We start from the raw sequence: 14,136 nt of genomic DNA on the forward strand, positions 1-14,136 counted from the left end.
GTACTCTGCTATCAAGTATTGGAGAGCAGGGAAGAGGTGTATGCCAGTGAATAAAAGCTGCAGCTGCTTAACAGAGAAATGTCCAGGAGTGGACAAAGAAAATGGTGACCAGGGGCACGAGGAGCAAGGTGCCAGGGGCCAGGTGTGTGTGCAGGCTATATAGACTGATGTTGACCATGCTTATGACAGCGGGACATTTGTTGTATACAGCAATTGCAGTGATACTGTGAAGATTGCAGTTAGCCATGCCGGGAGGGGCAGTGGGACTATCTTCAGAGACAGTATGATGGGCCTCACTTGCACATGTTCCGGGGAGAGGACTGTTGACCGTGCATGTGACCGCGGGACAATTCTCTTGCCTGGCAAAGAGGGAAAGCTGTCTCCAGGAGAGGGAGGCGCAGCTGGGGCCCTGTTGCAAGTAAGAAGAGTGGATGCATGTCTGGCGAGGGGCATGGTCCGCTTTGCAGCAACTTCCCTGCAGGCTAGAGAGAGAGGGCATGGCATGGGAGGAGTTGTTGCACCGCGTGGGAAAGTGCGATCCAGAACAGAAGGCACTGCCTGGCAGGAGGAGCGACCGCCAAACCAGGAGTATGGGTTGAGACGTCGGTCGCGCCCAGCCAATCAGGAGTGACTAGGGGAGCCCAAATAATACTCCCCCCTTCGGGTGTGGCTGAGAGGGAGACACATGCGAGGAGAAGCACCATGGAGTTGCTTGGAGAGGGAAAGTGCGCAGCCATGATCGCTTCACCCACTGGCGGAGAACCTGCTGGGCAGATCCAGGAGCAGACCGGGAAGTCGAACCCCATTTTCGTATGGGACACGGGCATATGGATGCTGCCTGAAGGAAGACTGGCGCTGTGCACAGGAGGAGGTCTGGAGTACCTTGGCACGGTATGTCCTCAGTGTGAGAGAGTCACTAAGAAGGTGCAAGCATGGAGTCAGTGTGGGCATTGCGGCTACGTGCTGCTGCAGGCGGAGAAGAGTGAAGGCCGGCCCAGGCAGATGTGTGTGGCTTGGGTGTCGGGGCTCACTCAGGAAGTGACAGGTACGGAGTCCATTTTCCTCCGCGGAGGCGGGAGGGGCATGATCAGAGTGCTGATGAAGTTGGAGACCATGCAGACTGACAGTAGTCCAGCTTTGTTAGTACAGGAGACTTAGTTAGCTCAGCAGGCCGGGAGGTGGCCAGAGGATGCACAGGAATCCACCGCAGCAGAAAGAAGGTCTGCCCGTGTTCCTATATCTCAGCAAAAATGGCCTGTGGCCTTTAAGGCCTCACCGACCAGTCGGAGTAGTAAGGAAGAAGCTGGGGTTCTTTCTCCTTTCAGTATAAGTACGGATCTTTTGAGGAAGGGATTGATGATTGGAGATCCGAGGATGAAATGGAATGGGATTAGGGTTCTGAAGCTGGGAGCAGCTCACCAAGCCCTGTAACCAGTAATGTGCCTGATAAAGAGACTCAGGAGTCCATTGAAAGAGGGGAGCAGGCAGAAAAGTTGGGGTTTTGTGAGGCCTACACTAAAAGGGTCCCAGACCTCACCCCTCCTACAAACTATGCCCGGGCTCAGGAGTCAGGACCAAAATGAAGCGTATAGCTCCCTGATCAACAGAGAGGTAACTTGCCTGGAAGAGGCAACAGGAAGACCCTTCCCAGGCTCTCAAGAATGCAGCGATGGATGCAACGCAAGGTAGCTATGAAGTATGGCTATATTTATCCATACGCTCCTAGGGAGGTCATGTTGAACATAGAGGCCAAGAGAGACTTCTGGTGGGATGAGGCTATTTGGGATTTTCTCTTTGTCCCTAAACCTTTTTTCCCAGGACTGACCTCAAAGAGAAATTTGACGCAGTAAAGACTTAGTGGCTGTATGGACGGTCCATATACAAAAATATCATGCCCATAATATGCACTGTATGTATAAATCAGTGATATGCACTGTAAGCTTTTGACACAGCTTTTTATTTTAAAGTGAACCTGTGCTCTTTTTAAACTTTTAACAAATCAAGTCCTGCCCAGCACCATAAGATGCCTTTAGGACTTGTGTAGATGGACAAATACAGCATGCAATAAAGTGGAACCAAATACTCCACACTACACTATACTCACACTACACCGACACTACACTATACTCACACTACACTGACACACTACACTAATATTACACTAACACTCAACTGACATTTTACACTGACACTAACTAGCTAGAAGCTAACCGAGCCCTGCTCTATCTAGCTCCATTCTGACAACACACTGCAAAAGGTTCCTGTGGGGAGGAACCTTTTATAGTGTGGTGTGTGACTATGAGAACTTAGCCATGATTGGGCAAAGTCATCGTGACTTTGTCCAGTCAGGGCTCTGACAGTGCTCTGTGCCCTGAACCTGACCAGTGCTCACTAGTGGACCAGCATGCAGTGCATTGTGGGGTGCTCAGCAGGTGAACATCCCACGAGCTCCCCGCAAATTTGGGTGTTGGGCCAAACTTATGTTCAATCTGAACTGCTCGCCAAACACTAGTGCTAATATTTAAAATTGTACCAACAATTAGCAGCTAGCTGGTTTTGTATACAGGTATATAGATACTCTTTAAAACAGTTACATATTTATTGTGGTTGGTTATGGTTATTTTTGATTCAGAATTAAATCTTTCTGTGTACTGTGTTTTGACAATAGGAAATTTTTGGCTATAGAGTGAGCATACTTTGGATTGTCCTGTGTGTGATTGGTTACTGCCTGTCAGGAGGGATTCTTCTATTGCTCTTTTATTGGAAGCCAGAGTGGAGTGTGTGGGCGAACTGTGTTCCATCCTCTTTGGAGAAAGCCAATGTGGTTTTACTCAGAACAACTGTAAGTACATTTTCTATTTCCATGTCCAGGTATATAAAACTGCAATCTATTATGAGCGTTTAACTGCAAATGCTGTTTATATACACCAACTAGATATAATCTCATTGCTTTCTATTGTTGGCAGTGTTACCAGACATTTCACCCCATCTGCATTTCCACCATTTTATCTAGGATGAAAGGAAGAAATACACTAGGAAGAAAGTACGCTGGTTTATGTTAGATGAGTTTAAAGATTTGCTGAGTGGGTCGCCATGTTCCATCATGTCTGATGAAAACTCCACAGTAAATAGAGCTATAAGAAGACCAGATCTTAAAGTAAGTTATTGTATAATTCCTTAATAGCATGTATGAACTCAGCAATACTAATGATTTTTATTATATCTCAATTGTTAATACTGGTAATACAGTTGACAGTCTTTGGCTTCTGCATGAAATGGACTTGGGTCAAAACGATTCCTTTTTTTTTTTATAACCATTTTGTTTTTATTGAGTATTTGAATAACAAACAAAAATTATTACATTTATAGTAGTGACTTCATGAATATCATTCACTAACACAAATAAACTAGTGCCACAGGTATATTGATACAACAAAACAGAAGATATATTTTGTCAGGTCTTGGGAAAATAGTTAACAATTATTGGTTTTACCTTTGTTACTGTCACTAGTAGTGTTGAGCGAACACGGACTGTATTATTCGTGTTCGTACCGAATAATTGGATTTTTTGTACCCGAACACGGACACGGACACTTTACTGTATGTTCGGGTAAAAATCCGTGTTCGGTCGTTTTATTTCCGGGTTTTGCATGCTTTGGCGCTCTTTTCATGGCGGGCTTTCAACAGCCAATCAACAATCGTTTAACTGGTGTGCCTTAAGCCATCCCAGCCATGCCTGCAAATGTCTCAGTAGCTGTGATTGGCCGTCTGAAGCATGTGACCAAGTCTTTATAAGTTCGAGGCAGCCGCAGCGGCGTCATTATGCTGCTTAGATTCAGGGACAGAGCACACATCAACGTGCTGGCTGCTGATTAGGGAAAGATAGGCAGGAAAAAAACATTTGTGTCCGGATAGAATTGAGGGACAGGTCGGAGTGTTTAGGCAGGGCGAGTTGTAGGCATTTTAGGGATAGAGTCTGCTGAATTATATAGGGTCAGTGTCTTCTACAAACTACAATCGATATTGCTGTGTGGGGGGTGGGGTCTGCACTCAATCCTGATCTACGATCTCTTCTCAATCCTGTTAGGGACAGAGTCTGCTGAATTTTAGGGAAACTGTGTTCTACAAACTACAATCGATATTGCTGTGTGGTGTGGGATTGGAGATAGGCAGGTGTCAGTGATCCACATCCATTTTTCTGTGTGTGAGCTGCAGTGAACACAATCTTTTTGGGCTGCAGTGAACACAATCTTTTTGGGCTGCAGTGAACACAATCTTTTTGGGCTGCAGTGAACACAATCTTTTTGGGCTGCAGTGAACACAATCTTTTTGGGGTGCAGTGAACAAAATCTTTTTGGGGTGCAGTGAACACAATCCTTTTTGGTGTGCAGTGAACACAATCTTTGTGGGGTGCAGTGAACAAAATCCTTTGTGGGGTGCAGTGAACACAATCTTTTTGGGGTGCAGTGAACAAAATCCTTTTTGGGGTGCAGTGAACAACATCCTTTTTGGGGTGCAGTGAACACAATCTTTTTGGGGTGCAGTGAACAAAATCCTTTGTGGGGTGCAGTGAACACAATCTTTTTGGGGTGCAGTGAACACAATCTTTTTGGGGTGGAGTGAACAACATCCTTTTTGGGGTGCAGTGAACAAAATCCTTTTTGGGGTGCAGTGAACAAAATCATTTTTGGGGTGCAGTGAACACAATCTTTTTGGGGTGCAGTGAACACAATCTTTGTGGGGTGCAGTGAACACAATCTTTTTGGGGTGGAGTGAACAACATCCTTTTTGGGGTGCAGTGAACAACATCCTTTTTGGGGTGCAGTGAACACAATCTTTTTGGGGTGCAGTGAACACAATCTTTGTGGGGTACAGTGAACAGAATCTTTGTGGGGTGCAGTGAACACAATCTTTGGGGGGTACAGTGAACACAATCTTTGTGAGGTGCAGTGAACACAATCTTTGTGGGGTGCAGTGAACACAATCATTGTGGGGTGCAGTGAACTCAATCTTTGTGGGGTACAGTGAACACAATCTCATACTGAAGGTTTGAGGGTGCTGCCTGTTCCATACTCCCCCTACTCCTCATCTAGCCTTTTAGGGGTACAAACAATAGTAATTGGGGCCTAGTGTGGTTGTGTACGTGTGATATACATACACTTTTTTGGGATCATATTTTCTATTCCGCTATTTAATCAAAAACCTTTGGGGATCAGTTAAATTGGGGGATAGTCTGTGTTGGTACGTGTGAGAGAGATCCACCTTTCCAAGTTGTTGGGGTTCATCTCATACTTCTGAAGGTTTGAGGGTGCTGCCTGTTCCATACTCCCCCTACTCCTAGCCTTTTAGGGGTACAAACAATAGTAATTGGGGCCTAGTGTGGTTGTGTACGTGTGATATACATACACTTTTTTGGGATCATATTTTCTATTCCGCTATTTAATCAAAAACCTCTGGGGATCAGTTAAATTGGGGGATAGTCTGTGTTGGTACGTGTGAGAGAGATCCACCTTTCCAAGTTGTTGGGGTTCATCTCATACTTCTGAAGGTTTGAGGGTGCTGCCTGTTCCATACTCCCCCTACTCCTAGCCTTTTAGGGGTACAAACAATAGTAATTGGGGCCTAGTGTGGTTGTGTACGTGTGATATACATACACTTTTTTGGGATCATATTTTCTATTCCGCTATTTAATCAAAAACCTTTGGGGATCAGTTAAATTGGGGGATAGTATGTGTTGGTACGTGTGAGAGAGATCCACCTTTCCAAGTTGTTGGGGTTCATCTCATACTTCTGAAGGTTTGAGGGTGCTGCCTGTTCCATACTCCCCCTACTCCTAGCCTTTTAGGGGTACAAACAATAGTAATTGGGGCCTAGTGTGGTTGTGTACGTGTGATATACATACACTTTTTTGGGATCATATTTTCTATTCCGCTATTTAATCAAAAACCTTTGGGGATCAGTTAAATTGGGGGATAGTCTGTGTTGGTACGTGTGAGAGAGATCCACCTTTCCAAGTTGTTGGGGTTCATCTCATACTTCTGAAGGTTTGAGGGTGCTGCCTGTTACATACTCCCCCTACTCCTAGCCTTTTAGGGGTACAAACAATAGTAATTGGGGCCTAGTGTGGTTGTGTACGTGTGATATACATACACTTTTTTGGGATCATATTTTCTATTCCGCTATTTAATCAAAAACCTTTGGGGATCAGTTAAATTGGGGGATAGTCTGTGTTGGTACGTGTGAGAGAGATCCACCTTTCCAAGTTGTTGAGGTTCATCTCATACTTCTGAAGGTTTGAGGGTGCTGCCTGTTCCATACTCCCCCTACTCCTAGCCTTTTAGGGGTACAAACAATAGTAATTGGGGCCTAGTGTGGTTGTGTACGTGTGATATACATACACTTTTTTGGGATCATATTTTCTATTCCGCTATTTAATCAAAAACCTCTGGGGATCAGTTAAATTGGGGGATAGTCTGTGTTGGTACGTGTGAGAGAGATCCACCTTTCCAAGTTGTTGGGGTTCATCTCATACTTCTGAAGGTTTGAGGGTGCTGCCTGTTCCATACTCCCCCTACTCCTAGCCTTTTAGGGGTACAAACAATAGTAATTGGGGCCTAGTGTGGTTGTGTACGTGTGATATACATACACTTTTTTGGGATCATATTTTCTATTCCGCTATTTAATCAAAAACCTCTGGGGATCAGTTAAATTGGGGGATAGTCTGTGTTGGTACGTGTGAGAGAGATCCACCTTTCCAAGTTGTTGGGGTTCATCTCATACTTCTGAAGGTTTGAGGGTGCTGCCTGTTCCATACTCCCCCTACTCCTAGCCTTTTAGGGGTACAAACAATAGTAATTGGGGCCTAGTGTGGTTGTGTACGTGTGATATACATACACTTTTTTGGGATCATATTTTCTATTCCGCTATTTAATCAAAAACCTTTGGGGATCAGTTAAATTGGGGGATAGTCTGTGTTGGTACGTGTGAGAGAGATCCACCTTTCCAAGTTGTTGAGGTTCATCTCATACTTCTGAAGGTTTGAGGGTGCTGCCTGTTCCATACTCCCCCTACTCCTAGCCTTTTAGGGGTACAAACAATAGTAATTGGGGCCTAGTGTGGTTGTGTACGTGTGATATACATACACTTTTTTGGGATCATATTTTCTATTCCGCTATTTAATCAAAAACCTTTGGGGATCAGTTAAATTGGGGGATAGTCTGTGTTGGTACGTGTGAGAGAGATCCACCTTTCCAAGTTGTTGGGGTTCATCTCATACTTCTGAAGGTTTGAGGGTGCTGCCTGTTCCATACCCCCCCTACTCCTCATCTAGCCTTTTAGGGGTACAAACAATAGTAATTGGGGCCTAGTGTGGTTGTGTACGTGCGAGATACATACACTTTTTTTGATCATATTTCCTATTCCGCTATTCAATAAAAACCTTTGAGGATCAATTGAATTGCGGGATAGTCTGTGTCGGTACGTGTGAGAGAGATCCACCTTTCCAAGTTGTTGGGGTTCATCTCATACTTCTGAAGGTTTGAGGGTGCTGCCTGTTCCATACCCCCCCTACTCCTCATCTAGCCTTTTAGGGGTACAAACAATAGTAATTGGGGCCTAGTGTGGTTGTGTACGTGCGAGATACATACACTTTTTTTGATCATATTTCCTATTCCGCTATTCAATAAAAACCTTTGAGGATCAATTGAATTGCGGGATAGTCTGTGTCGGTACGTGTGAGAGAGATCCACCTTTCCAAGTTGTTGGGGTTCATCTCATACTTCTGAAGGTTTGAGGGTGCTGCCTGTTCCATACCCCCCCTACTCCTCATCTAGCCTTTTAGGGGTACAAACAATAGTAATTGGGGCCTAGTGTGGTTGTGTACGTGCGAGATACATACACTTTTTTTGATCATATTTCCTATTCCGCTATTCAATAAAAACCTTTGAGGATCAATTGAATTGCGGGATAGTCTGTGTCGGTACGTGTGAGAGAGATCCACCTTTCCAAGTTGTTGGGGTTCATCTCATACTTCTGAAGGTTTGAGGGTGCTGCCTGTTCCATACTCCCCCTACTCCTCATCTAGCCTTTTAGGGGTACAAACAATAGTAATTGGGGCCTAGTGTGGTTGTGTACGTGTGATATACATACACTTTTTTTGGATCATATTTTCTATTCCGCTATTTAATTTAACTGGGCCTCCATGCGAGACCTGTGTGCCTTGTTGCGCTGTTTTGAGTACTCCACCAACATGGCCAGTGGCAATGACGCCGTTCTCAGCTTAACTATCCCACTTCTATGCCTCCTTGAAAAAACAATTCGGGCGATGATGGAAGAGGATGTGGCACAGGATGAGGAGGAGGAGGAGGATGAAGAGGTAACATTTCCAAGGCTTTCAGGGCAGTCATTCGCAAGGGGCTCCGAGGGTGGGTTCCTGCACACGCAAACGCCAGGGACGCAATTGTCCAGCAGGGGCACAGTTCTGGAGGATGAGGAGGATGAGGAGGAGGAGGAGCTGGAGGAGGAGATGGAACCATGTTCACAGCAGGGTGGCACCCAGGCCAGCTCATGGCCATCACTGGTGCGTGGCTGGGGGGATACAGAGGACACGGACCATACACCTCCCACAGAGGACAGCCTTTCGTTGCCTCTGGGCAGCCTGGCACACATGAGCGATTACATGCTGCAGTGTCTCCACAACGACCGCCGAGTTGCCCACATTCTAACTTGTGCTGATTACTGGGTGGCCACGCTGCTGGATCCCCGTTACAAGGACAACGTACCGTCCTTAATTCACTCACTGGAGCGCGATCGCAAGATGCGCGAGTACAAGCGCACGCTGGTAGACGCCATGCTGCTGGCATTCCCATCTGACAGCGGGGCCACAGTGGAAGCACAAGGCAGAGGAGGAGGAGGAGGAGGTCGCCAACGCAACCAGGGCACCGCCAGCACCTCAGAAGGCAGGGTTAGCATGGCCGAAATGTGGAAAAGCTTTGTCAGCACGCCACAACAAACAGCAGCACCAGCAGCTCAGATGGAACGTCTTAGCAGGAGGCAGCATTTTACCAACATGGTGGAGCAGTATGTGTGCACACGCCTACATGTAGTGAATGACGGGTCTGCCCCCTTCAACTTCTGGGTCTCCAAATTGGGCACATGGCCTGAGCTTGCCCTTTACGCCTTGGAGGTGCTGGCGTGCCCTGCAGCCAGTGTATTATCTGAACGGGTATTTAGCACGGCTGGGGGCGTTATAACAGACAAGCGCAGCCGCCTGTCCAGAGACAATGTGGACAAGCTCACGTTCATTAAAATGAACCAGGCATGGATCCCACGGGACTTTTCCGTACCTTATGCAGAATAGCAATGGATACCGACCTTACCCACCCATTGTTCCATTTTTGCTCTTTCTCACTCTTTTGGGGTGTACCCTCATTTAAAATTTGTGAAAAGAAGCAGTGTTGGCTACCTCGTCCTCCTCCTCAGGGCCAGATTAATGTAGGGGCTATTGGAGCTGCAGCTCCAGGCCCCTACCTTTTATATAGGCCCCGGGTTGGCCATATTCACTGTTACCGCTCTTCTGTCACTTGTAAACACAGAAGTCTGGCTTCTATGCTCGCTTCCCCAGGCAGCACCCTCAGAACCTCCCCACACAGCGTGAAGGCCGGACAAGGAGGGACAGTTGGCGATGCATGGATGTGTTTATGGGCTTCAGAGACAGCATCCCATGTTGAATTAGGCATGCATGGCTGCACCCTTCCTCCTCTGGGTGCATGGCAAGGCACGGCCCTTAAGGCCCTTCAAAATCCTCAGCACCAAGCCCATGATGCTGTTAATCCGGCCCTGGTCCTCCTCCACCGCCGCTTCCACCTACACCGCCCATAGGTGTGCGCAGCCTATTGCATTAAGGTGTGCACCCCAAAGTTGAAATACACATGCATGTGTTTGCCAGCAGGGAGAGTAATGTATCGGGGCCATGTACCTGTAGGCAAGGAGAAATAGAGCAGAGCAGGTCCCAGGGAGATCTTTCCCATCTCCTCACTGGCAATGCTATGTGCCCTAGGTGATTAGGGTGTGCCCAGGCACACCCAGCACACCCTGTGCGCACGCCTATGTCACCGCCACATCCACCACCACCTTAACCTCCCTCCTACTCCATATGGGCCTCGTCCTTCAGAGATGAAGAAGAACATTGTTTTATTTTTCTGTTTTTTTTTGTTGTTTTAAGTTATTTCCCTATCCACATTTGTTTGCAGAGCACTTGCCATGCTCTTAATTACGTTTTGCTGCCATTTGCAGCACTCTAGCCCTTTCCTTTGGTGTTTTAGAGCCATTTTAGTGCCTTAAAGTTCGGGTCCCCATTGACTTCAATGGGGTTCGGTGTCCGGGAAAAGTTCGGTAAAAGTCCGGGACACGGACCCGGACTTTTTTTTAAAGTTCGGCCGAACCCGTCGAACACGGACATCTAGGTGTCCGCTCAACCCTAGTCACTAGGCCTATCACCCCTAATGGGTCCTCACTGTGAACAGGCAAGACTGCTGTACCTTATGCTGCTACTACCTTCCTGTAAGTTCTTGAGAGTTGATAGTGTTAAATTCCCATGTTTATTACTCTCTCTAAGTCTAAGGGTCCTTTCACACGGTCCACATTCCGTTGCGAACCGTGCTCTGCGGGGATCGATCCGCCGATCCCCGCTGAACTGGCGGATGACAGCTCCGTCTCCGCACTGTGTGGGGAATTGGATGAGAGCGGACCGCCTGTCTGCTCTCATCCAATCCCATCCGATCCGATCCCCTGGACGGATGGAAAATAGGGTTTACATCTGTCCGGATTTCACGGACAGGATCGGATGCGGATGACAGCGGGTGTCAGCGGACATGTCTACGCTGACATCCGCTGCCCCATGGGGATGCATGGAGGATCCGATTAGATCCACCTAAAAAACTGAGAGGCGGATCTGATTGGACCGCCCGTGTGAAAGGACCCTAAGAAGGTAAGAAGAACCTGTGCCACCTGAAACAAATAGGTAACAAAATAATTGTTCCTTGTTCTTTTTCTATCTAACCCAAATACTAGCTAGCAAGCATACACTATATTCACAATTGTACCAAGGCTAGGTTGTGGTCTCTCCATATATCCCAACGTCTATGGTAGATGTGTGCTCTTTGATCTTTATACGCTAACATTTTTTCCATCAGACATTGCATGTTGATTTTTAAAGACAACTGACTCTAGTTTTAGTGGATAAGGGGATTTCCATTCTTTAGCGATTGTCATTCGAGCGGCAAAGAGTTTATCTGCTACCACAGTTCTGGCATTATGGCTAGAGCTGGCATAGAGTGTACCCGCACTCCCGTGAGGTCTGAAATGAGAAGGAAAACCTCTGTCCAGAATCCTCAAAGGATATCACCGCTCCATAGTATGTGTAATAAATTCCCCTTTTTATTGCAATTCCTCCAACAGAGTGGGGAGGATTCAGAATGCATAAGATTGATTCTTAGTGGGGTCATATACCACCTATGCAGGGTTTTTTGGGAATTATCCCAATTTTCCATGCATGCGGATGATTTATTATTTATTTTAATGGCTTGTAGCCATTGTGTAATTGAGAACCTTTGATTTCCTGTTCCCATCTTAGCATAGAGTTTGACTTTTTTCCTAGGAAATTATGGTTGCACTGTTTATACAAAAAATATATTCCTTTTGGCATTTTATAAAGCTTGCTCGTCAGAAATTTCCATATTTTCTGAGGTACTGATATAGACTGTACTTCATTCTTTTTCTGAAATTGCTTTATCTGGAGCATTTTATATGCGTCGGTAGTATCTATATTTACTAAATCTTCTAACTTGTAAATAGGGAGCAACCTAAAACAGTATATCAGGGAGAGACCTAAAATAGTATATCAATTTAGGCAGCATTTGCCTTTTGTATGCCGCTATTCTTCTTCCCACCCAGAAGAGTTGGACTTTATTTACTTGTGCTATTTCAATTGAGACTTACTCAAGAAGGTTGGGTCAGTTTACTTTGTATAGGTTTGATACAAGTGACGTTAATTGGATGCCTAAATGTGTAATTGACGTGGAGTCCCAGGTGCATGGATACAGCTGACTTAGTAGTACACATTGTGTCTTAGACACGTTAACTGGAAGAGCATAACATTTTATGTTAACCTTGTAATATTAAATTTTTCCAAACCAGGAGAGACCTTTTTGTATAGCGGGAAGAGAAATATTGGGTTTGGTTATTGTTAAGATAATATCGTCAGCGCAGAGACCCAGCTTATGTTCTCTCAGGCCCACTTTGATACCACGAATGGATGGATCAGATCTAATATATTCCGCTAGTGGCTCAATGGCCAAGGAAAAAATCAGTGGAGAGAGAGGGCAACCTTGTCGAGTACCATTTGTTAGTGGAAAGTTGGCAGAAAGCATGCCCGAGTTGTAGACTCTGGCTGTAGGGGTAGTGTACAGCAACATAATTGCCAAATGGATAGGACCATAAAGTCCAAACTTCAACAGAGTCTGGGATAAATACCCCCAGTGCACTCTGTTGAAAGCCATTTCGGCATTGAGTGCCAGGAATACACTTTGTTTTTTTATTAATTCTGCAAATTGTATTAGGTTAATCATTTTCCTAGTCCCATCAGGAGCTTGGCAGCCCATAACAAACCCTATTTGGTCTAAGCCCAGCAGGAGTGGCGTAACCTCCATTAGCCTAAACTACAAAGAGAAAGAAGTGCAGGATCCTCATTAGAACAATGTAGTAATTTATTTGAGAAAACAAATAGTACATTTACATATTACATTCTTGGTAGAAAGCACAGGTTTCCCTCTAACACTAGGCAGACCCCCAGGGGCAGTCCACAGTACTCACAACCTTTGTAGGCTTTCCTGGAACTGGACCCCTCTCTGTCTCTGCTGGTTCTCGGCATACTGGATCCCTCTGCAGCTCAGCTTCACTCTCTTTGGATTCCCAGGCCACCCGCTTCCCCTGACAGGAGGAGAGACAGCCGTACTCTCCCTACCTGGACTCTGCTTCCCGCCAAAGATGCTGAGTCATGCGCCCCTCCCCCTCAGGCTCATACCCCCTCCCAGAAACCTCTGCGGCAGAATCTGCCTTCTGGGGTAGATACAAGCCTGAATGTGTCCCTGGTTGGGTTTCCTCCACTGCCCAATGAAAAGCCTTTCACTGGGCTAGTGGGGAGACTCCCCTCTCAGCAGTCACACCTGGGAGCCATGACAACCTGACTAACAAAAGAAATCATGGCCCTGCTGTTAGGCAGTCAAGGCCCACTATACTTTACCTAGTACCTACCTGTAGGGTGCTACATAAATGTACTATTTGTTTTTATGAATTAAATTACTGCATTATTCTAATGAAGATCCCACACTGCTATCTCTTTTTTGCACAGGGAAAAAAAATAGAAAACCCTCCATAAACAGTAACCAAAATTGATCTAGAGAAAGACTGAGAAACCTTTATAAAGCATGGTCCAATTTGCTCCAACAGGGGAAAAGAAACTTTTTTCTGATTCCCTAAGACAATTGGATATTGCCTGGATCAACTATCACTGGTGTTATTATCATGAATTCTAATATCCAGTTTTATGCTAAGCATTTTAGGTATGCATCCAGCTTTTTGAAACAATTTACTAAGCTGCCTTTAACTGGTTTCTAAGGAAGCTTATTCCACATTTTCAAAGCACTTACTGTAAAGTAGCATTTTCGTTTGTGCAGATTAAACATATTTTCTTCCAGATACAATGAGTGCCCCCTTCTCCTTTGCAAGGAAGTTAAAATCAATAACTCTCCTTCAATTTTACTGTATATCGTAATTTGTGTATTTATACATGGTGAGCGTATCCCCCCAATCATCTCTTCTCAAGGGAAAATAAAATAAGTTCAGCTACACTTTCCTCCATGCTTCTTAGTTTAGTTGCTGCATTTCTTACTACTGTCTCCTGCATACTGCGAGTTACTTACCCTTGAACACTGTATGTTACAAACTGCCGTCCTCTGAACTCTGTGGGTACTCCTGACCTCTGCACTATGTGTGTTGCTTACTCCTGACCTCTGCTTTATGTGTGTTACATACTCCTGACTCATGTACCCTGTGCATTACATATCCTTGGACCCTGCA

At 45.6% G+C, this 14,136-nt stretch overlaps 1 protein-coding gene across 1 annotated transcript in view; it reads left to right on the plus strand.

Moving 5' to 3' along the window:
* LOC309551103 (putative cation-transporting ATPase 13A4) overlaps positions 1–14,136 on the plus strand; it is a 149,152-nt gene that overhangs the window by 26,596 nt on the left and 108,420 nt on the right. Inside the window, exons 2-3 of the mRNA XM_082251549.1 lie at positions 2,669–2,842; positions 3,014–3,157. Coding sequence (XP_082107675.1) covers positions 2,669–2,842; positions 3,014–3,157 — 318 coding nt within the window. The remainder of the gene's footprint in view (positions 1–2,668; positions 2,843–3,013; positions 3,158–14,136) is intronic.

This window comes from Pelophylax lessonae (genome assembly GCF_965119305.1).
Source record: "Pelophylax lessonae genome assembly, chromosome: 3".
NCBI classification, from domain to species: domain Eukaryota; kingdom Metazoa; phylum Chordata; class Amphibia; order Anura; family Ranidae; genus Pelophylax; species Pelophylax lessonae.